General features: G+C 45.7%; 5 protein-coding genes across 6 annotated transcripts in view; 2 read left to right on the top strand and 3 right to left on the bottom strand.

The window, feature by feature from the left end:
- On the bottom strand, positions 1–5,841 carry LOC126995114 (beta-1,3-galactosyltransferase 5-like). Its single transcript, XM_050854395.1, has 4 exons — positions 5,521–5,841; positions 3,920–4,044; positions 3,206–3,499; positions 1–3,068 (listed from the first exon to the last, which is right to left on the bottom strand). The coding sequence occupies exons 1-4, from the start codon at positions 5,546–5,548 to the stop codon at positions 2,508–2,510; spliced, it is 1,008 nt and encodes a 335-aa protein (XP_050710352.1). The 5' UTR covers positions 5,549–5,841; the 3' UTR covers positions 1–2,507.
- Positions 5,842–7,728: 1,887 nt separating this feature from the next.
- On the bottom strand, positions 7,729–11,016 carry LOC126995109 (beta-1,3-galactosyltransferase 5-like). Of its 2 annotated transcripts, none has more exons than XM_050854388.1 (5): positions 10,887–11,016; positions 10,095–10,192; positions 9,143–9,282; positions 8,756–9,055; positions 7,729–8,547 (listed from the first exon to the last, which is right to left on the bottom strand). In XM_050854388.1, exons 2-5 carry the CDS (start codon positions 10,114–10,116, stop codon positions 7,933–7,935), a joined length of 1,077 nt encoding a protein of 358 aa, XP_050710345.1. In that variant the 5' UTR covers positions 10,117–10,192; positions 10,887–11,016; the 3' UTR covers positions 7,729–7,932. The 2 variants fall into 2 exon arrangements, with proteins under 2 accessions (XP_050710345.1, XP_050710346.1); XM_050854389.1 differs by lacking the exon at positions 10,887–11,016 and adding an exon at positions 10,725–10,863.
- Positions 11,017–12,355: 1,339 nt separating this feature from the next.
- Positions 12,356–13,660, top strand: LOC126995144 (perlucin-like protein). Its single transcript, XM_050854421.1, has 3 exons — positions 12,356–12,523; positions 12,801–12,995; positions 13,179–13,660. Exons 1-3 carry the CDS (start codon positions 12,469–12,471, stop codon positions 13,412–13,414), a joined length of 486 nt encoding a protein of 161 aa, XP_050710378.1. The 5' UTR covers positions 12,356–12,468; the 3' UTR covers positions 13,415–13,660.
- A 729-nt stretch (positions 13,661–14,389) lies between these two features.
- LOC126995143 (perlucin-like protein) lies at positions 14,390–15,789 on the top strand. The gene is made up of 3 exons (XM_050854420.1): positions 14,390–14,559; positions 14,837–15,031; positions 15,213–15,789. The coding sequence occupies exons 1-3, from the start codon at positions 14,505–14,507 to the stop codon at positions 15,446–15,448; spliced, it is 486 nt and encodes a 161-aa protein (XP_050710377.1). The 5' UTR covers positions 14,390–14,504; the 3' UTR covers positions 15,449–15,789.
- Positions 15,790–18,230: 2,441 nt separating this feature from the next.
- LOC126995141 (transcription factor SUM-1-like) overlaps positions 18,231–23,855 on the bottom strand; it is a 32,099-nt gene continuing 26,474 nt past the window's right edge. Inside the window, exon 4 of the mRNA XM_050854418.1 lies at positions 18,231–19,740. Within this exon, the coding sequence (XP_050710375.1) occupies positions 19,580–19,740 (161 nt within the window). The 3' untranslated portion in view covers positions 18,231–19,579. The remainder of the gene's footprint in view (positions 19,741–23,855) is intronic.

Genomic DNA, 23,855 nt, shown 5'->3' on the forward strand with positions numbered 1-23,855 from the left:
TTGTTTTCTAGTTTATTTTTTCGGTAACAAAAAATAATTATGAGTAACAGAAGCACTACAATATCAGGTCGGTGCTTTCCTTCAGCTGGAGACGAGGTGACTGGTGGCTCGTGCAGGAATTTTAGCTTCTAGAGAATTAAAATACTACCCGGTGCGTGCTGCCTCAGTCTCGCCTCGTCTCACTTAGCCCGTTCACACCGTGCCGACTCTGGGCCACGACAACCCAGCGACTCAGGGTACACGAGGTCTTAGGGGTGAAATGTTGATGTGAAAGAGTCGCACATGGTCGGAAAGAAGTCTATAAACGATCGTCGGATGTTGATTTGGCACAGTGTGAAGGGGTCCTACAAGTCGCTGGGTTGTCTTGGCCCGGAGTCGGCAGTGTGAACGCCTGAACGGAGCTAAACACACATTTGTTCCATCACCCACAACCCCAAACTTGAACCTCCATCCTACCTCGAGTTCTAACCCCCCACACCCCAACCTCCACCTATGTCCCTCACCCCACAACAACCCCAATACACGAAAACTGAATTCTCACCCCGCAACTATCACTCCTTACTCCCCAACGGCCCATCCTCAAACCCCTTCACCTCCACCCCGCTTACTTCCATTCCGATAACCCTGCACCCCTCACCCCCTCACAGTCTCGCCACCATCCCAAACTCCCTCCACCTCTAACCTCTAACTCTCCCTCAACTCTGCAACCTTCAAAACCAAAGACAATCCGCCGAACACACTCTCGCCACTGTTACCAACCCCATCCTAACTCTATCATGATTCCCACTCCCCTCCCCCCTCTAACCTCGTCCCCTCACTCCCCCCTTCCCTCCCACATCCCCTACACACTCCCAGTCACTTCCCACACCCACCCCTCATCTCTTTTGAAACAGAAAACTCAATGAGGACAGTTATTCATAAGTGACATTTTTAGAACACACACACACACACACACACACACACACACACACACACACACACACACACACACACACACACAATTTAAAAGTTCTTAATCATAAATAATAGTATACAAAGATTTTTTTGTTTTAACTTCTTCGAAAAAAAAAACAAGTTAAAAAAAAAAAAATTATACCATCTCGCTACACAGCTGGTACAATATTATAGGTGTGTGTGTGTGTGGTGGGAGGAAGAGCATCAAGAAACAGCTGATTGATAGCCCTTGGTTCAGCCGTGCTATCTCCTGCCTTATCAGAGACTCCCCGCGTTCCCTTTTGCTAGGCGTGGTATGGAGACGGAGAGAGAGAGAGAGAGAGAGAGAGAGAGAGAGAGAGAGAGAGAGAGAGAGAGAGAGAGAGAGAGAGAGAGAGAATAAAATTATATACACATTTGTACTTATATATTTTTTGTTTCTTAAACGCAGGCATATCACTGTTACAACATCACGTCTCACATTTCGGCGCGCAGGTGTTTTCCTTGATGATGCCTTTTGATAACATGAAATACAGATATCCTCAAATCAGTACAGACAAGAGTGACCAAAATAATTCAAGCATTGAAAGTTTACCGAGCAGAGAAAAACTGAAAAAGCTTAATTGATGTAATTTGTTTAAAAGACTTTGATTGCAATGAGACTTCATTTGAAGTTTGAATTGGATAAACGGGATTAATAAGGGCGGTTTAGATACTTATACTTAAGCTTATACTTATACTGAAAACATGTTAGAACGTTCAGCAATGGGAATGAATTTAGAAAATTGGGTTCAAGAAAGAGAATGCTAAAAACTGGTTCACGAATTGGATAGTTGATGAGCACAACAAATTATGCATATATCTGTAGTTGTTGCAAACACGACTGAAAGTTTTAAATGAAAATTTGACAAAACTATGAATCTGGAGGGGAGTTTGTGAATAACTCATTTTCAGGACCTGCCATGCGTAGACCGTCGGCCTCGTGTTGCCCTTTAAATCCTTGTGTGCTTCCTTCGTGACAACGGAGACGGTTGGGGTGTTGGGTGTTGGGGTGTTGGGTGTGTTCAATGACTTATTTGGGGTGGTAGGGGGTGGTGTGATGATAAATGGAAACCGTGGGGTAGGGTGTAGTGCATGATACATATCACTATTCTGATGAGATGGAATGAAGATGATATATGGAGGAATGAGCTGTTTGAGGTACATTAAGATGTTAAGGAAAATGTAATGTGTAAAGAAATGGAATGTATATGAAATGGTGAGCTGTGTGGCATCCTGAGTAAGGTGGCGTCCGGGAAGTTGGGTGTGCAAGGTGTTAATGTATATCATGATTTCCCTGCTACTGGTAGGCCTCCAGCCCATCACACGGACAAAAGGTATCCTAATTTTCCTCACATCCTTCAACGGCATGAGCAGGCTGGAACATTCTGCTGTTTAGCCATCTCGGTGAGGACAGTTTAGTGGCGCCGATGCATTCCACGCCACCAGGCCGAGGAGCACGAGAGTGGCCTGTCGCCTGACTGAGACGGAAGTGTTCCTCTGCTGTGGTAATATCGTCGCGCCGCACACATCCATCACAGCGTGTAGGTGGCGTTGTAGTGGTCCAGGATCAGCGGCCACAGATCCGTGAAGGTTCTGTTGTGGACGTGGAACCACGCCACCTTTTCGCCAATATCCTCATCCGAGTATTTACTGACGCCGAAGCGATTGATGGGGATAGGTGAGATTTTTAATCTGGCCTTTTTAGCGAGCATGCCAGTGACGTAAGCATCGTCGACCCAGAGATATTTGACGAAAGGAACTGCCTCCAATAGTCTGGGGACCTCCTTGGTGGGGAGCAGCCACATCGTGCCCTGACAAAAGGGTGGGTAACGCCTAAAGGACATCTCCCTCCGGCTGACTCTCCAGCGGCCTTTTCTGAGTACTCTCAACTTTGCCAGCAGCCTGCAGTGAAACATGTCCCTGACGCGGCTGTTGTCGTACTCCTCAATGAACTTCTGGAGCATGAAGGTGTCGATGAGGAGGTCATCGTCGACATGGAGGGTCCAGGGCACGTGGGGACAGTTGCGGGTGACCCAGTAGAGAGCGTTGAGTGCCTTGTAGCTCAGCAGGTTGTAGTGGTCTCCGTAGTCACCCTGGAACATGGGAACAAGGGGGTGTCAACAAGCCATCGCATTTGCAGGGGGCTGCCTCAGCCTGGGACTGTGATGATTCAGGACACATAGGATGGCGGGGCGGGGCGGGGTGGAATGGGACTTGGGGTAAGTCTCACCTGTACGATGTCGTGATATAGTTCGCTCTCTCGGCGGAGAATCTCCCTCTCTTCGTCGTTCTTGGCGCGGCCCACCATGAACACCACCACCATCTTGGGCGTGTCGGCGCTGGCCCAAGTGAGCCTCGTCTGCCGCCGCTGCTCCACCCTGCTGATGGCGGAGTGCACGTACGCCACCACCTCCACGTCGTCACCCGCCCGCAGGCACGCATCGGCCTCCTCCACCAGGAACCGGCGAGGGATCTCTGCTGGCTTGCCTATCCGCGTCTGGTTCGGGAAGTCTGGGAAGAAGGGCTGAAAGGAAGACGAGGGGGATCAGTGAGACCTATGGTGCGAAGGGAGAGAGAGAGAGAGAGAGAGAGAGAGAGAGAGAGAGAGAGAGAGAGAGAGAGACGAAAGGAAACACGGGCAAAGAGACAGGCAGACGGATCAGACGGAGATAAGGATAGACAGATGGCAGACAGAACAGGCAGACAGGTCCACAAGAGGGTTCACTAACAGACGACCACCGTTGCCAAATTATCGTACTCAGAGCCTCGTATTTACCGGTTTCTGAGCCAGAGCTATTGCCAAAAAACACCAATAATAAACCTTTTTAACGCTAACTATATATGAAGGCAGTTATTGGGGTCGAGGAGGCAGTTTTGGGGTCGGAAATCGGCAAACATAGGAGGCTGAGTACGACAATTTGGCAACGTTGCAGACGACCCTCACCTCGGATTCTGATCCCGTAGTGTCACCAGGGGAGGCGTACGAGATGACGGACTCCCTTGTCGTCCTGTTGGTCATCGTGGCAGTCATCACCACCCCCGCCATCACCACCAACAGGAACCGCTTCCCTAAGAATGAAATCTTATCATTATGTTGAGTTATCAGTCTGTTTACCTGTGATTTGTATATTCATTTGTTTGTTTTTATTTTTATTCGTAATAACGGCAAACAACAAAAACAACAACTACTAATACTATTACTACTACTGCTACTACTACTACAAATAATAATAATAATAATAATAATAATAATAATAATAATAATAATAATAATAATAATAATAATGGTAATGATAATAATAATAATAATAATAATAATAATAATAATAATAATAATAATAATGACGATATTTATGATAATATTCACAATGTTTACGGTGATATTTTTCCCCGGTCACGCCACCCTTTGGCCGATGACTCGCCAGGGCCACGTTCGGGGCAACAGATTACGCAACGTGTGACTCTTAACCTCAAGGGAACGTGCAATCGAAGATGCTGATTGGCAGTCATAAAACCTGTAACCTCCATAACAGGAAATGGCTGGTTTGCTAGCTGCTGAGGTTCATCCATAATTTTCGACGGTATTTAATATTTTCTTCATGTGGTCGGTCAGAAGGAATCTAATCCCTATACTGTCCAAATCCCTTATGCAAGAGTTAACCAGCGTTCATTCTTTCATCCCCTTCACTGGTGAACTCTGGAACAGCCTTCTTTCGTCTGTATTTCCTACTGCCTACGACTTGAGTTCTTTCAAGAGGGGAGTGTCAAGACCCCGAAATTGACCTCCTTTTTGGCCAATCTTTACGATTCCCTTTTATAGCACCAGTGCTTGACGGACTTTTTGTTTTCATATGTGTTTTTCCCTTGATCTGCTTCCCTTACTGAAAAAAAAAACAGAAGGCAACACTAGAATTGGTATCCTGGTGGCCATAAAACTTAAATTCAACCCAACCTTTCGTAGTCTAGCTTCAGGAAGCAACAAAAGATGCGACGTTGTGTCAATTTCTGATCGCCAGAAAACTGGAGTCGTCACAATGACGCTGCATGCTGCGTGTCGTCAAGTAGGTCAGCGGTTGTCTCATCATTCTGGTTATCTAATTTCTTTCTTTCGTAATGAACGATTCATGAGTTATTTCGGCCATTATCATATTTCATCATGAAATTAGAAATATATGTTTTCAGTAACAAACTTTCATCATGAAACAGGGACGTTGTCCTGGGTACAGCCCACAGCCTGAGGGGCACACACCGCGAGGAAATAAAGCATGTCTTGTCTGGAGACGAAATATCCATCGCATAGTTTCAAAATTGTCCACTTACTTATTGCATGGCTACAGTTTGCAGCACTGAAAACAATACAGGTTTCCTGAAGCCTTGAAGAAGCTTATTCATATAAGTAAGTTGGCGACATGACTTGGGGAGGAAAAGTAGAACATCTGAATGAACCCATTGCGTAATCATCCCCCCTCCCCCCTTCCTCCCCCATCAAGTTCCTACATCATTCGTTCCCTCCCTGCACTCCCGCCTCCCTCCTGTGGTACTCACACTTTACTTTAAACCATTTTATGTTCATAGTCGGGTGTGTGGTTCGCAGTGATGTATTCCTTTCTTCTGTAAGCTTCACCGTTGGCGCCGAGTCACTATCACACGCACTGACTTTTCTTCGCCGTGTTCTTTTGTAAATCCAGTGCTTCTATCACAACGCTAGGCGGTGCAGGGCTTGTGATAAGGTGCCGAGTCCCTTGGTGCTGCTTGGGTGGTGTTGGTGGTCGTGTCTGCCCAACAGGACCACAGCACTAACGGAGTCACGGAGAACACCTCTGCTGGGGACGGCGGCACGAGCACCACTGCTAGTGTATGTCTCTCTGATAAGCACCACCCGGCACCCGGCAGCGTTATCATGCATTGAGAGAGAGAGAGAGAGAGAGAGAGAGAACCCCCCCCAAAAAAAAACAAGAACAGAAGCAAGCGCAATAAGAAAAGATGAAGAGCAAGAACAAGAACAAGAACAAAGACGAGGATAAGAAGGAAAACAAACAAATAATACTAAGAAAACAGAGCACCGGGGAAGGAAGACGGGAATGAAACAATCAGATCACTATACCAAGCAAGCAAAGCAGGTGCTGGTGTGCCCGGAACCCGTATCGTAAGATGGTGAGTATTATACGGGTTAGCGACGAGAGATATACTTGTCTTGGGCTGTACCGGGGTGACCTTAAGCTCTGCACAGTCTCGGAAAGGTAATTCTAATGCACTCTTTGTTATACTCTCTCATTTTTCTTTCATTAACAGCGTCGTCGCAAACTAAGGTGCTTTTCTGTCTCCTAATCTAAATTCTAATGCACTCTTAACTCCTTACTCTCTCATTTTTCTTTCATTAACAGCGTCGTCGCAAACTAAGGTGCTTTTCTGTCTCCTAATCTAAATTCTAATGCATTCTTAACTCCTTACTCTCTCATTTTCCTTTCATCAACAGCGTCGTCGCAAACTAAGGTGCTGTTCTGTCTCCCCTTCTAAATTCTAATGCACTCTTAACTCCTTACTCTCTCATTTTTCTTTCATCAACAGCGTCGTCGCAAACTAAGGTGCTGTTCTGTCTCCTAATCTAAATTCTAATGCATTCTTAACTCCTTACTCTCTCATTTTCCTTTCATCAACAGCGTCGTCGCAAATTTAGATGCTGTTCTGTCCCCTAATTTCAATTCTAATGCACTCTGTTACCCTCTCATTTTTCTTTCACCAACAGCGTCGTCGCAAACTAAGGTGCTGTTCTGTTTCCTCATCTAAATTCTAATGCACTCTTTGTTACACTCTCATTAGATGATATGTTCTGTCCCCTAATCTTGCAATCGGGCCTTTCCTCCTTACCCCTCAAACCTTATCTCTCTCATTTCCTGCACGCCAACTTCCTCCACCCCTCCAAACCCCTTCTCCATGCACCCACTCCACCTCAGCAGCACCTTTGTACTTAAGAAAAAAAAAGACACCTCTCCGTCCGAAATTGACCTCTATTTTGGCCATTCTATACTAATCGCTATATAAGAGCAACAGTTAGCGGTCTTTTTTTTTTACATCTTCTTTTTGTTGCCCTTGAGTTGCTCTGTGCTGTAAAAAAAAAAGGTTGGAGTCCTATATTCTTGGAGATCTCTGCCATCAGTGTTCCTGCCTCCTCTCCTGTTGTTCAGAGATAAGAATGTCCGGGAGGATGGATGTCTGTATCGCTGAGTTTACTATACACCAGCAGCGTCCTTTTTTCCTCCTCTGCTCTTCAAAGGATATAAGGTGGTTTTGGAAGCTTACTAAGGTTGGATTCCTGTATTTGTTTTGCGTCCTTTTACTATTTTTCTTACCTTTATCGTCATTTTCTTCTTCAGCTTTTGTTGGCACTTCCGTTTACCTTTTATTTACAGGCCTCGTCACTTGGCTTTGTTGGGTTCAGCCTCCCCTGCCCCCGCAGTCTGGAAGTCAGAATAATGTCGTGTTTCGTGGTAAATTTAACCTATTGTACGATTCTAGCTGCAGTTCTTCATTTTATTTTTTGTCTGACCTTTATTTGCTTCTCCTCCTCTTCCTCCTCCTCCTCCTATATTATTACTACTGCTACTACTACTACTACTACTACTTCTTGTAAAATGTTCACCTTTCCCAGGTGTTCCGAAGTACACAGTCATCAACCATGCAGTCCGTAGAGAAAGATGCAACTCTCTAGCAGAGCCCCGGCTGCCCTGATTTTTGTAGAAACACAAAAACAAATTACTGCGATAGCTCTCCTTATTTTGTCGGTTTTATTAGGAACAGATCAGTTCACGTGTCATGAATAGTTTTAACGTCATTAGCAGAGGTGGTTTGGTTTAAGTAGTTACGGGCCCTGCCTGGCTGCCGAGGCTCACACTCAACCAGCTGTGTTGCTTGGCGTGCAGTGCACTGGATGTGATCTTTGGCTGGAAACAAACGATTTTAAAATGTTGCAAGAGACTTTCTCATGAGTGGCAGTGGTGGTGTCCCTGCCAAGGGTTGTGCTGAGGTGGTGGGGCCGTGGTGATGGGCCAGGACACGAGGCCACTCCTGGGATCGCTGCAGCAGCCTGAGGTGCACCCACGCCAGCCTGCTGCCCACGTCCGCCGAGGTGAGGATCGTGTTGTCTATCTGGTCCCCAACGTCGTGGATGGAGATGTTTGCGTGGGCGGCCAGCAGCCCGGTGATGTATGCATCGTCCACCCACAGAAAGTTAATGGAAGCGGACGCCTTCAAGAGTTTCGGTATCTGTGCGGTGGGCAGCAGCCACATAGCGCCCTGGCAATATGGTGGATAGCGGCTGGCAGGGAGCTCATAGCGGGAGACTCTCCATTTACCTTTCCTCTGCACTTCCTCATCCATTTTTCTGCAGTGCAGCGCGTTCCTCTCCGAGCTGTCCTTCAGACCATGAATAAACCGCTGCAGCATGAAGGTGTCGACGAGGATGTCGTCGTCCGCGTGGAGGGTCCAGGGCACGTGGGCACAGTTGCGGGTGACCCAGTAGAGGGAGGAGAGCGCCTTGTAGCTCAGCAGGTTGTAGTGGTCGCCGTAGTCACCCTGTACAGTGCCGGAACACCGAGTTACTTATTTGTTAAAATATCGCACACCATGAGAGCATGAACAATTAGAGTTATAAATAATATAGAAGGTGAACCCATTATAAGTTCCATGACGGTTCACACTTCCGAAGCTCCTTATCTCTGTGTCAGCATGAACCTGGCACTCATGCCTTGCTCTGTGACCGGCGTGGGAAGCGGTAACTCACCTGCACAATGTCGTGATAGCGAGAACTCTCCTTGAGGAGGATGCTGTGCTCCACGCTGGTCTTGGCGCGGCCCACCATGAACACCACCACCATCTTGGGAGTGTCGGCGCTGGCCCAAGTGAGCCTCGTCTGCCGCCGCTGCTCCACCCTGCTGATGGCGGAGTGCACGTACGCCACCACCTCCACGTCGCCCCCCGCCCGCAGGCACGCATTGGCCTCCTCCACCAGGAAGCGGCGCGGGATGTCTGCTGGACTGCCCGGCCGCTCGTGTATGTGTATCGGCAGGTCTGGGATGAAAGGCTGCAGGGCAAGGGAAGGGAAGGCAGTGTGACTAGTTTGGATATCGAGAAATTGTATACTAGAAGTAATTAAGGAAAATGACCTCACCTGATGAGAGGTGGGGCGCGGAAACCTACGTGACCTGACCCCCCTTACGACGGCGTGCAGCCTGGAGTGAGGGGCGAGCAGCAGCACCGCCGCCCCCACGCCCACCGCCACCCACCGGGCCGCCACCTGCCACCTGGGGCCTGGAAGGATGATACGCTTGTGTGACTGCTTATAAAACACGTCCGTCGACACCAGCATGAATAACAATAAAATCTAACCCGGATTCCTTTTGGCTGGGATGAATGCTGAGTACAGATTTTGAGTTCCATCTATACGGTTGACCCATTTTTCATTGTCTGGAGTAGCTGAAGACCGCTTGCATGGTGTTCACGAACCCAAACTTTGCGTGCAGCTTCAGACAAGTGAGGGGCCGAGAGGGCAGCGAGAGGGGCACATCGCCGGCACCTACAATGCGATCATGGTCTGAACGGGTTACGGACCTGTTCAGAAAAAAGCAACACACACACACACACACACACTGCAGCTGATTGTGACCGATTGAGACTCAGAGACGAGACCCCAAGAGCGTGACTAATTTCCTATGAATCATAACTGGGTAAATACAGTAAAGTAAGAACACACAAACACACATACACTGCAGTTCTGGCTCTTACGTTACAAATTGCGAAGCCTTTTGAAGAGGTTTACAGTAATCAATCGACCTATTCATCGCAACATGTCACTGTCACTTGGCAAGCCGCGTTCTCCAGTGATTTGCCTCTAACGGGAAAATCTTTACACGAAATTTTCCAGTTTATGATCTGTAATTTGAGATACATAAAACGATCGATCATGAAGCACTTTTTATCATTAGAGAACATATCTGAGTTAAAGAAGAAGGAGACATATTTGCATATCAGAATATACTAGACGTGAACGAAGTGCATCATCTTTGAAATAGAGGGTTTTAAGGGAGTATTGTTCGTGGCATTTCCGGAGAGCGAAGACTCACCCGCAAATAATTTTCTGTTCATCCCTGCAGCTGTTGACCTTCCATCGCCATGTTTAGTCCGCCCTTGTTCTTCTTACCCTGCTTTTGTCTCTTGTAACCTGTAAGCAAAACAATAAGTACAATTTTCAGGATAGTTTTCTTTTTGCTTTTGATTTACCACCAATATATAGATGTGTGTGTGTGTGTGTGTGTGTGTAAGAGAGAGAGAGAGAGAGAGAGAGAGAGAGAGAGAGAGAGAGAGAGAGAGAGAGAGAGAGAGAGAGAGAGAGAGAGAGAGAGAGAGAGAGAGAAAATCATTGCATAACGGTGATTAAGATACTGAGTCAATGAAAGAGCAGGTGTTGGTTTAGTTCGAATAACCGACCCTGTTCTCTCTCGCTCTCTCTCTCTCTCTCTCTCTCTCTCTCTCTCTGACTACTACATAAACCGTCCTAAGATTGATTATTCCAGAGACAATTAATACCGCATACTATTACTCTTCTCGGTCTCTTTTACGGGTATTTCCAAACTCACTCTTCATAATCTTTCAGCTCCTCATCTCCTCCCTCCCCCCCCCTCAACACACACCTTTCGCATAACCTAAGTAAAGGATAAATGAGTACACTTCTAAATCATTACTTCCTTGCTTACATTTTCCAGTAAGTCACAGTATCACTCATCCTCGTCCGCCTTAACTTTTTTCAAATTTGTAGCGATAAGAACAAAGATAACTGGAAATTGGCAGCGACAGTAACCGTTAGAAAGTAATTATTCAGTATTTTTAAACGTGAGATGAGTTTGCGATGACTCCACCTTGTATAGCACTGATATGGACACACACACACACGACCAGCAACGAAGGAAGTCCCGTGCGTCCACCTCTACGGTTAGCGAACTACTGGTGGTGGTCCCTGGTGGATGCCGACTGGTGCCTCGAGCATGTCTGGAGCCTCCTGGAACTATACAAACGCGCGGGCAAAAGAAAACGGAGGTCTGAGCTGTTTGCGACGAATTGTTTTCAGCGTTTCTTTTCAATTATTGTTTCTGGCGTGGATTTTCATGGATGTCGAGGTGCTCCTGTTGATGGAAGCTTCTACAGATCATGCCTCCGAAGTTAATTTTATCAGTTAGTTCCGGATTCGCAGTTCCACCGGACATGGTAACGGTTACGCTGGCTCAGGAAGTAAAAAGTCTCTCCAGGGTGAGTGCGAGGTGAGCGGTACAGCGTGAGTCAGTCAGGTGTGCCAGGGAAGGTCTTGACGAACACTGGCGCCGACTCACCGTGTAATTAGCACCTATGCCCCAGCTTCACCGTTACCTTCATTCCTGCAGGTATATTTAATTTTACATCTTGGAAGACAAAGGTTCCTCACTGACAATGATGAAGCAGAAAGCCAATTAAACAGCTGACTCCGGAAGTGTCATGTATGTTTCCGAAATATGTATTGTATTATGAAGTACACGATCATTTCCTAATCATTGTCATCACTTGGTGCATCATTATCACAGTCATAGCAAAGTGCAATATTATTAAGGAAATGTATTAACTGTGTAGAACTAAAAAAAAAAAAATATACTGGACGGAGGTTAAGCCCGAAGATCACACGCGAGCACTTCCTTGTTTTCTTTTTTTTTCCCTTGAGGTGTTTCCTTTGCTGCAAAAAACAACAAAAACAACAACAACAACAAAAAACAACAACAACACTAACGTTAAGCTCTCCGGCAGTCTAATTATCACATTACAGAAATTTACAAAGTTTTCCAAAGTAATCAGGAAGTGAATGATTTATCTTTTGGGATAGCTCTGGTAGCCACCCTTAAATTACGATAAGAGAATGTTGCAGAGATGTCATTAAAGGTAGAGAGAGATAAAAAAAGATTCTCTCTCTCTCTCTCTCTCTCTCTCTCTCTCTCTCTCGCACACACACACACACACACACACACACTGTACACGTCGACTCAAGCTGAAGACGAGAGTGCATGGTTGAACGCAAATTGGGCGGCAGCGGCGCATGAACGTCTTGTTTGCGCCGTACGATTATTTCTTGGCCCATGAGTTTTGCCATTAGATATCCGTAGATTTATTTGTGTGTGTGTGTGTGTGTGTGTGTGTGTGTGTGTGTGTCATTGAAAAACCCAGGCTTAAACTATCGAGAAAGACTATTGCGAAATCACTAGGTAAGGATGATTTCATACAGTTACACACACACACACACACACACACACACACACACACACACACACACACACCATACACGTTATCAGCTGTGGGATAAAACAGGTGTGGGATGTAAAAAGGTGGTACAGAGTTCGCTTTATCAGCTTTATATATGACTCCCAAGCCCCTTCATTCTCTCTCCTGAACCTCCTCCTGCTCCCGCTCGTGTTCAGCGACATGAAGACTTCCTCGGTGTTTTTGCTTATCGCTCTGGGCGCCACTCTGACCCAAGGTAATATCCTGTTCATTACAAAAGGGAGGCACTGCTCGCCCCTAGAGTCCTTATAATAGGTGGAGTGGAGTGTGGCAACCGTTGTGGTGATGCAGTTAGCTATCCCTGACTTATACTGATCGGATGATGGTGCGAGATGACGTTGTGGCAATGAACCACACTGTAACATAGGCCCAGCAGAGCGGCCGTGCTTGGAGTGGCCTGCAATACACGCCGACCACGGTATATATACCTGCCTCTCCTCATGGTCCTTAACCATACATGCTTGCTTCTGCAGGGTATCTTTTCAAGAGTGACGGCTGCCCAGAACCCTACGATCGCCTGGATGAGACGCGCTGCATCTTGACGGACCCTTTTGTGGCAAAAAACTACACTGACGCCATCGCCTACTGCAAGACCCACGGCGGCGTGCTGCTGCACTTTGATAACTGTGCCGATCAAACTTTGTTCTATGACTACATTCAGACGGAGGGTGAGTGTGGCTGTGAGACAACACCGGGGAATAGCACTGCACAGGTGGCTGTCTCTAGACTCTAGAGATTGCCGACCCATATATATGATGCTTATGTGTTTATCCATTTATTAGGATATTTTCCATATATGTTTTGCATATGAATAGCATTTCTTAAACGCTTTTTAACCCTCTGCTGGAAAGTGGGTCTGGCGTCACATCACTACTGGCTGGCTGCTACTGACGAGGCTGAGGAAGGCGTGTGGCTCTGGGATCACGACAAGAAGCCCGTCCCCATGGGCAGCCCCTTCTGGTACGTCGGGGAGCCCAACAGCGGCACCAGCTATAACTGCGTCGTCCTTAGCTACTCCTACACTCACCGCTGGGTTGATGTATCTTGCGCAAGCAAATATCTCACCATCTGTCTCAGGGCCGTCTAGGCCACGGATGGACGCGACTGCAGGACGATCATGATTTGGGAGTCACAGTAATCTTATATATAAATATAAATATAAATAAATATATATATATAAATATAAATAAATAAATAAATATATATATATATATATATATATATATATATATATTTGCTCGCTGTATGCCAATAACCGTTCTCTGTGTTATACAAATTAGATGGAAATATTTAAAAACATCATTGTGTGGCATCAATAAAAAAATACAGCATTTTCACAGCATTAATTATTTCCTATTGTTCTAATTTGTGTCTCAAAATGAACGTATTGAAAAAAACTGTTCTCTTTTGTCATTCAAGTTTGAATTGTTAAGGTTCAGGCGCTTTAGTTCACCCTCGGCGGCAGGCCGGTCTTCAGTGTGCCGCAGCGCCGCCAGCCTCGCACCGCGGGCAGCCGCTGCGCCGGACCGTGGGTTGCACCAGACCAGGAGATGCTACAACAACAACTGCACATTCACAACATCAAAAACAACATTCTTTTTACTGTTTGGCCCACGGCTGTGGATGGAGCAACGGACACATCAGTTTGGCGAGGCACACCGTGATGATTAGCTTTCAGAGCAAAAACAACAGTTAACAAAAATAACAGGTTAAGAAGCCTTTCATCGTAAGTCTTATTGCACAAGGAAATCATATTTGTTGCCCCACCTTGAACACCTAATTTAGTAATGTTCTTCGTACGTTTGGGAGGCCAAAACTGTACCGCTATTCCAAATGGGGTCGGGCTAAACTACTGTACAATGGAATCTGTATTCTTGAATGAGGAGTTTCTCTTGATGAAGCCCAGCATTCTGTTCGCTTTATTTTCAGCGTCAGTGCATTGCTGAGAGAGAGAGAGAGAGAGAGAGAGTTACATCTCTCTCTCTCTCTCTCTTTAAAAAAAATCCCATCATACATGTTATCAGCCGTGGAATAAAACAGGTGCTGGATATCAATATCAGGTGTTAGGAGGTACAGAGTTCTCGCAAGCAGCGTTATATATATATATATGCCTGCACGCACAAGCCCCTTCATTCTCTCTCCTGAACCTCCTCCTGCTCCCGCTCGTGTTCAGCGACATGAAGACTTCCTCGGTGTTTTTGCTTATCGCTCTGGGCGCCACTCTGACCCAAGGTAATATCCTGTTCATTACAAAAGGGAGGCACTGCTCGCCCCTAGAGTCCTTATAATAGGTGGAGTGGAGTGTGGCAACCGTTGTGGTGATGCAGTTAGCTATCCCTGACTTATACTGATCGGATGATGGTGCGAGATGACGTTGTGGCAATGAACCACACTGTAACATAGGCCCAGCAGAGCGACCGTGCTTGGAGTGGCCTGCAGTACACGCCGACCACGGTATATATACCTGCCTCTCCTCATGGTCCTTAACCATACATGCTTGCTTCTGCAGGGTATCTTTTCAAGAGTGACGGCTGCCCAGAACCCTACGATCGCCTGGATGAGACGCGCTGCATCTTGACGGACCCTTTTGTGGCAAGAAACTACACTGACGCCATCGCCTACTGCAAGACCCACGGCGGCGTGCTGCTGCACTTTGATAACTGTGCCGATCAAACTTTGTTCTATGACTACATTCAGACGGAGGGTGAGTGTGGCTGTGAGACAACACCGGGGAATAGCGCTGCACAGGTGGCTGTCTCTAGACTCTAGAGATTGCCGACCCATATATGATGCTTATGTGTTTATCCATTTATTAGGATATTTTCCATATATGTTTTGCATATGAATAGCATTTCTTAAACGCTTTTTAACCCTCTGCTGGAAAGTGGGTCTGGCGTCACATCACTACTGGCTGGCCGCTACTGACGAGGCTGAGGAAGGCGTGTGGCTCTGGGATCACGACAAGAAGCCCGTCCCCATGGGCAGCCCCTTCTGGTACGTCGGGGAGCCCAACGGCGGCACCAGCTATAACTGCGTCGTCCTTAGCTACTCCTACACTCACCGCTGGGTTGATACATATTGCCATTACACAAATTACGCCATCTGTCTCAAGGCCATCTAGGCCACGGACGGACGCTACTGCAGGACGATCATGATTCGGAAGTTATATATATATATATATATATATATATATATATATATATATATATATATATATATATATATATATATATATATATATATATATATATATATATATATCTATATATATACCAGTAATCGTTCTCTGTTCTACAAATTTGATGGAAATAAAAAAAATAGTAAGCAAGAATTGTGTTAAGAAATTAGAAATGTCTTCAGGGTGAACAAATTTACATAATTGGGAGGCATCAATAAACTAAATACAGCTTTTTCACAGCATGAATAATAATTCATGTCTCTAAATAAACACATTGAAAAATTTGTTCTTATTTGTAATTCAAGTTTAGAATAGTTAGATTTAGGCACTTGAGTTCGCCCTGTGCGGCAGGTTGGTCTTCAGAGAGCCGCAGCGCCGGCAGCCGCGTGCAGCCCGCCGTGCCCAGAGCAGGAGGTACTGAACAACAATTGCGAATCAGCAACAACAACGACATTCTTTTTTTCTTTTTGGCTTACGGCTGTGGAGACGAAGGGAGTCACCAGTTTGACGAGCATTTTGCCAGCTGATGATCCGCTGCCGTGCGAACACCAAGGTGGCAGGCGTTGATGGGTTTTGTGTATAACAACAAAATTACTGAAGCCGAAGAACTATAAGCTATCAAAGTTTGTTGATACTACTGCAAAGAGGAGTATAATGCAGGACAGGCACTTCAAAATGAAGGTCTGTTTGTTAATGTACTACACGATCTGGGAACCGGGGACACGTGCCTCGCCGCCATGTCTCGGCTTGCTCGGATCAGCGAACGGGTACTCGATGACGCAGTGAAGCTGTTTGCCGGGTAAGTGTGCTTGTTACAGATCACTGACGTGTGTGTGTGTGTGTGTGTGTGTGTGTGTGAAGCTTTTTGCGTTACTGTCCCGAAAGGTTCCCCAAAGAATCCTGCAGGAGGCTATTGGCAGCGTTGGAAATAATAATCGTGGCGCCGGGGTTGATGGCGCCCACTCACGCAGCGGGGTCTGATGGCCAGGTCGACAGTCCACCCCAGTCATTGTTGTAAGCGCCCAAACCAATCCATATCCACCACAATGATCCGTTATTTCTACTCAAAACCAGATATTAATAAAGTAATTTCCTGTGTGGTGTTCGAAAATTCCCTCCTCCTTTTTATATCAACGCCAAACACTAGTAGAACTACAAGGAATTCCGTCGTATTTTGTGTTTGGTTAGGGAGCTTACGAACTTCCTGTATTGGACTGTAAGACTGGCCCTGAATTGGCTGGCAAGAACAGCAGCGTACATTAATTTCCTTCCTCCCATTCTACGACGACAAATGCGAAGAAAGCTATTTTCTTTTTTATTTGTGAAAGTATTCTGTTGAAAGTTGTCTTTACGATGTGTTAAGTAGTTCGCTCGTTAAGTAGTTAGTAGCGGGCTTTTTTCCATTATTGTTTCTTTTTTTCCCCTTGAACTGTTTCCTCTACTGTAAAAAAAAAGTGCGTTGTGCTAAATGTTAATCTTTATTTCATCGATAGTAACTGTGTCAGGGGTTGCCGAGGGGAGTTTTGCCGATATAAAAATGATTGAACTTGCATGTGTTTCAAGGGTTTTCTGCGTCGTTGTTATGCAGAGCGACAGAGTCCGGTTCCTTATCATGTTTATTATGTGTGATTTCATACAGCTGTCGCCTGCATATCCTTATCACCCATTACTGTTTTAAGAGGAGAGGCAGCAACAGGACGTGCCGCTCAGTGTCCTCCAATACGTGGTGGCGCTGCTCAGACGAGTGTGTGGGGACGGAAGAATGGAGATGCACAAAAGAATTTCCTCCCCTTACTCTCGTTTTCTATAGGCCAGTTCGACAGTCCAACACAGGGTCATTGTAAGCGCCCCAACCATACTGTCTTCTCCACAATGGTCCGTTATTTCTACTCAATACCAGATACTAATGAACTTTCCTGTATAGTTTCCTAAAATTTCCTCCTTTTTATAGCAACGTCAAACACTAAACAAGGAATTTTCGTCGTATTTTGTGTTTGGTTGGGGAGCTTACAAACTTGCTGTATTTGACTGTAAAACTGGCGCTATATCCATGTCTGCTCATCGAGAGGACTCTGTTTGGGTCTATATCATTTTTGTTCCTTGATGCCCTTTCATGAACCTAAATAATAATGATAATAATAACCAGAAGCGGATCATCTTGAACGAGTGCAGGGAGATGAAACAACGGGTATATAGAGGGAGGGAATGAGGAAGGGGAAATTATGTTAGTGGATAGATTGTTAGAAGGGAAGAAAGGAAGAATGGAAATACAGAAAGGGAGGAGGAGAAGGAGGTGGGGGATAAGTAAATAGGTGAGAATAGAGGAGAGATGAACAAAAGGATGGGTAGAGAGACTGATGGAGGAGGAGGGGATAAAATAGGAGTGTCGGTATCCGCAAACGACTCCACCTCACGCCATCTATGTCCAGAGGCAGAGAAGGAGACTAATCTTCTTTCCATGAGTGCTTTTCCTACGTTCATTTTTTTTTTACAACGAAAGAGTAGACGCAAGGACAACAAAATGAGTAGCAAAAAAACAAAAACTCCCGCTACTTGCCGCTCCCACAACAGAAGATAGAGTGGCCAAAAGAGAGGTCAATGGTACAGAAAGAGGGTCAAACTGCTGCCAGGGTCATAAAAGTACCTCTGGAAACGCCCCGAACTCCTACGAAAGTCTTCTCGAATCAAATGTGAGTCTGTACGGAATAAAACACCCAGCGATGAATCATATCTGGTAATATTTATTGATTATGAGTATTGCATTCTGTTCTGCAAGATAAAGTAAGCAGAAAAAAAATGTTAACAATGTGAGACGCATTTTCATATAGCTTGGCCGTGACAGGACATGGCCGGCATCTAATTTCACCTTGTTTTCATGCAAGTACATTCTTTTTTTATATCTATTTACTTGTATGTTTGCGTGTGCGTGCGTGCGTCCGTGTGTGTGTGTGTGTGTGTGTGTGTGTGTGTGTTTTTGATACCGGTACGTTGTTTCTTTTTCTGAGAGGAGTTGCACACACACACACACACACACACACACGCACACACACACTAAATGCTTTTATAACAGATACATAAAAAAAACTGTATGCAAGAAATTGTAAACTATTAAAAAAATTGTGCTGCGTAGGTTTGGAAAGTCCGCGGAACAAGAACTATACAGGATGCACCGTGCGAAGATTGTCACCGTAATTACACTGTTTTGACGGGTCCTCGCGCACAGCGGCACTGGTTCTCCGCTTCTCACGGCACAAGCTAGTCTGTCCTGGCACCGCGCAGCCACGGCACCCTTGTCCCTGCAGCCTGGCACCCTCCCCTCCCCCCCCCCAACGCCTTCATTGTTCCTCGTGATGGCGGTGAACTTTTGAGGCACGTGGCGTCATCGCGTCTCGGCTAACACTCGACAGGCACTTCAATATCCACGTTGCAATCACTTTTTTATGTTTTTCTATTCGTTCACTTCTCTTATGTGTTCCGTACTTTCATGGCCGTCAGGAGAGGCTCACTTCTTTTTCTTTATTCCTGTCAGCTATATTTTGTTTATTTTCAGTAGTATTTTCATAATTCTAAGACGTACCATACTTGCATGATGCTGACGAACCTTTGCAGCACGTGTTGTTATCGCATCGCTTGGCCGATAACACTGCGATCACTTCAACCCACTTCGTAAGTACATAAACCTTTGATTTTAGTCGTCCAGACCTTTTAGTTACGTCATACTGTAGTTTGACCACAAGAAATCGTTCACATCCACGGCTGCTTCCTTCGCGGTGCGGCTGTCCATCGGAAGACGCCCGTCAGCGAGTGTTTACTGGCCATGTGTTGGAAAGCGCTGTTTTGCTTGTCTGTCTTGGGTAGTTTGAGTGGAATTGAGTTGTTGAGTCAAAGTATCGTGACTTGCCTTTCCAGCGGCACTTCTGAAGGTATTTAGGTTATGTTGCTTGCTTATTATAGAAAAGATGGAGGAGGAAGGGTGGAAGGGAGGAAGAAGGTAGGGAGGGAAGGAGGGAAAGGGGGAGGCTGTCAAGGGGCTTTTCTCTCTCTCTTGGATGCGAGGCGGACAGCTATAGGGTGTTACGAGCCCTTGTCCGCCACCGAGTTGATGATGCCGGTGGTGGAGGGGCTGATGGACTCCACGATGAGGGAGAGGCAGTCCAGGCTGGAGGTGGAGGCAGGTCCGCCCCCTCCACCACTGACCCCCCCTCCACCTCGCCCACTGCCTCCATGCTCGTGTCCTGCAGGGAGAAATAAAGTAGTATCAGTTTGAGGCTAATGTGACAGAGATGAGCACTGAGGCAACGTGCAGCCATAGTGAATGCTCCTAATTTTACTTACTTATTTTTTGGGGAGTCCGTAGATAGATAAACAAATAGAAATAGATAGATAAATAGGTAGATAGATAGATAGATAGACAGATAGAGAGAGAGAGAGAGAGAGAGAGAGAGAGAGAGAGAGAGAGAGAGAGAGAGAGAGAGAGAGAGAGAGAGAGAGAGAGAGAGAGAGAGAGAGAGAGAGAGAGAGAGAGAGAGAGAGAGAGAGAGAGAGAGGAAGAAAGAAAGAAAGAAAGAAAGGAAGATAAAAAGTTTTAAAGAAAGAATGGAAAGAAAATAATGAATGAGATAAAGAATGAAAGAAAGAAAGAAAAAAAGTAAAAATAATAATTAAAGAAAGAATGAAATAACGAAAAAAAAGACTTGAAAACTGAAATTGAACTAGCACTGGAAAACAACTGATATACCATTCGCTATTATCATACCAAATGGGTGGAGAGCCGAGCTGAACCCCGCGACCGAGTTAGTGAATGGGAGAGCAGGATGTGTTAGCGTGCGAGTCTGTGTTTGCGAGGCTCAGGGCACTTAAGGTGAGGTAGTTTGGGAAGTCGTGCTCTTTGGGGTAGAAGGGACAGAGAGCGGCAGGAGGTGAAAAAGCTATAAAGAAGTAAGAGAGAAAATGAGACCAGCTGAACCCCGCGAGTTTGTGGATGGGAGAGCAGTATGTGTAAGTGTGTGAGTGTGTTTGCGAGGCTCAGAGCACTTAAGGGGAGGTAGTTTGGGAAGTCGTGCTCTTTGGGGTAGAAGGGGTAGAGAGCGGCAGGAGGTGGGAACTCTAATATGTATATGTCGTACTCTATATATGTTAAAAAGAAGGAGGTAGTTTGGGAAGTGATGCTCTTTGGGGTAGAAGGGACAGAGAGCGGCGGAAGGGGGAAATTCTAATATATATGTCGTACTCTATATATGTTAAAATAGAAGGGGTAGAGGGCGGGAAGCATGGTAATAGGGAGGACTTTGATATACGTTCTTCTAAAACTATGTGGTTAGTTTACTGAATTAAAAAGAAGCTGTGAATGAGTGAGCGAGATGAGAGAAAAAAAAATCGTAGTACTTGCAAGAATATAAAAAAAAAAAGGTTGTTTGAGAGAGGTCCTAAATGCATAAAGAATCACTAAGGGAAAAATAAGTCACAGTTAATTAATGATAATGATAAAAATTTCTAAAAATGATGATGATGGTGATGAAAGTTGTTTGCCAGAGTTAAAAAAAAAAGGGAGACACAAAGACCGACTGAAGAATTTTAGTGACGAAATACTCTTAGAAGACACTCGGAAGGGGAGGAAAGAGAGGAAGGAAGAGGAAGAGAGATGGAGGGATGGAGGAAAGATGTAACGGTCTCTCCTGATGGATGCTGTGGCTTAACCCCCCCACCCCCCACCCCCCTGGACAGCCCCCTCCCTTTCCCTCCTTCCCTCCTTCCCTCCCTACCTTCTTCCTTCCTTCCACCCTTCTTCCTCCATCTTTTCTTTTTTCCCTCCATCTCTCTCTCTCTCTCTCTTTTTCCCTCCGTTTTTCCTCCTAAGATATTTTTCCCTCCGTATTTCTCTCCTTCTTCCTCCATCTCCCCTTCTTCTCTCCCTCCATCTCTCTCCCTCTCCCTTCTTTCCTCCGTTTTTCCTCCTCACATTTTTTCTCTCCGTATTTCTTTCATTCTTCCTCCATTTTTCTCTCTCTCTCTCTCTCTCTCTCTCTCTCTCTCTCTCACCCATAATCTTCGTCCATTATATAAATAGAACCGAAATGGCAGAGCAAGTCGTCTTTCCGCCTCTCCGGTAAGCCGCGTGTCAAATAAGGTGTTCCCTACCCCGGGCGGCGTCCCCCAAGGCCTGTTTATGTGGCCCGAATGGAATATATAGAGGAAGCCTGCAGCCTCCACGTCGCCCGTAGCTCGTCAAGGGATTACTCGTTGGCGGAGGATTATGGGGGGGAAGGGTGGTGGTGGTGGTGGTGGTAGTGGTGGGGGTGATGGTAGTATTGTGGTCCTATGTAAGTATATTCTTAGATAGTTGCCCATTCACTCACTCACTCACTCACTCGCTCACTCACTCACATATTCACTCACTCACATATTCACTCACTCGCTCACTCACTCACTCACTCACTCACATACTCACTCACTGACTCACTCACTCACATACTCACTCACTCACTCACTCGTTTACTCAGCCAACAGTCAGCCATCAACCAGTCAAAACATCCCAAATCAACTAAGAAGAGCACATTCCCCTCTCTCTCTCTCTCTCTCTCTCTCTCTCTCTCTCTCTCTCTCTCACAGGCCATTACCACACCCTTACACAGCTTTTAGTGCGTCTCCAGCAAAGTGAAGTAAGGTAACCAGCCCTTTAACTGCTCTCTCTCTCTCTCTCTCTCTCTCTCTCTCTCTCTCTCTCTCTCTCTCACCTTATTCCTGGTTTTATATGTGAATTCCTTGGCTGGTTAGAGAAAGAGCGCAAGCCATTTCGTCGTTTTAAGGAGACTTGGAAGAGATCGTCAGCCAGTTCGTGATTGGTTGGGAGGAGATGAAGCCGTTTTATGATTGGTGGATGGGTGTTTTATTTTGGTTGGTAGCGCTGTCGGGAGCTTTTTATCCGTGGGAGGTAATTTGTGTGTTGTTGGTAATCCCAGGCTTGTTTACTGACTATTCGAGGAGGAAAAAGAATTAGAGGAAAGCAGAAAAAAACGATGAGAGAGAAGAACGAGCTTTCCATGGAGTAATTAGTGTTTTTGATCATTATATGTGGAGTGAAAAGAAGAAAAGAAGAGGAAAAAAGGTAAAAGAAACAATAGAAAGACGAAGACAAAGAAGAACAAGAACCAGAAGAAACGCAAAAGAGGAATGGGGAGGAGAAAGGGTAGAAGGGGGGACGAATGTATTTTGAAAAGGCTAAATCCCTTCACTTTGAGGTTAGTTTGAAAAGAAGAAGGAGAACGAGGACGACGAAGGGGAACGGAAGGAGGGAGAAGGGGGGGAATCAGTGAAGAGGAGTAAGGGAGGGGAAGAAGGGGAAGAAGGGGAGGTCTGTCTGCCCCCTTGAGTTTTGGCACATGAATAGTTGTACAAATATGTAAACAAAACTCTATATTCGCTCCCCTTGCTACATCTCGACTTGTTTTTGCAGCGCCATCTTGTACGCTGAAGAGAGAGAGAGAGAGAGAGAGAGAGAGAGAGAGAGAGAGAGATATTTTCCTTGTGAATTCGATGATAACGATATCTTTCATTTTTATTTATTTATTTATTTCCTCATTCTTTTTTTTGTTATAATGTGATAAAGTTAAAAGGAGGTGCGTCCTCTTCTCTCTCTCTCTCTCTCTCTCTCTCTCTCTCTCTCTCTCTCTCTCTCTCTCTCTCTCACCTGGCTAACACGTGACATTCTCATAAAGCCTCCTCCTCCTCTTCTCCTCTTCTTTTCCTCTTCCTCCTCCTCTTCCTCCTCTTCATAAACGGAATGGAATCCTTTTCAAGTGTTCACAACAGATTTTCACGACTTGAGTGCGTCAGGCTGAGCATCTAGACGGTCTCTCTCTCTCTCTCTCTCTCTCTCTCTCTCTCTCTCTGTCCGCTTATCTCTCCATTTCTCTGTTTCTATCTCCCTTTCCTCCTTCCTTCCCCTTCTCTCCTCCCCTTTAGATCTCTCTCGCCTCCTTTCCTCTCCCTCTCAGATCTTCCCTCTTCCTCTCCTTTCCCCTTCGACTCTTCCTCTTCCTCCTCCTCCTCCTCCTTGCGGTGAGAGTATCAAATAACCAGCAAATGAGACAAACTCCACCCACTGGATTATTTCTATTACCCCCTCTCTCTTTCTCTCTCTCTCTCTCTCTCTCTTCATTCATAATTTCCTTCCATTCAGTAATTCCTCTCCTTTTTTCTCTCTATTCCTCCTTTTTCCTCTCTCTCTCTTTCTCTTCATTCTTCCCTTTTCTCTTCTTCCTTTTCTTCTTTCTCTCTATTCCTCCTTTTTCCTCTTTTCTTTCTCTTCATTCTTCCCCTTTTCTCTTCTTTCTTTCCTTCTTTCTCTTTA

The sequence above is a fragment of the Eriocheir sinensis genome, chromosome 7, assembly GCF_024679095.1.
Source record: "Eriocheir sinensis breed Jianghai 21 chromosome 7, ASM2467909v1, whole genome shotgun sequence".
Classification (NCBI taxonomy): Eukaryota; Metazoa; Arthropoda; class Malacostraca; order Decapoda; family Varunidae; genus Eriocheir; species Eriocheir sinensis.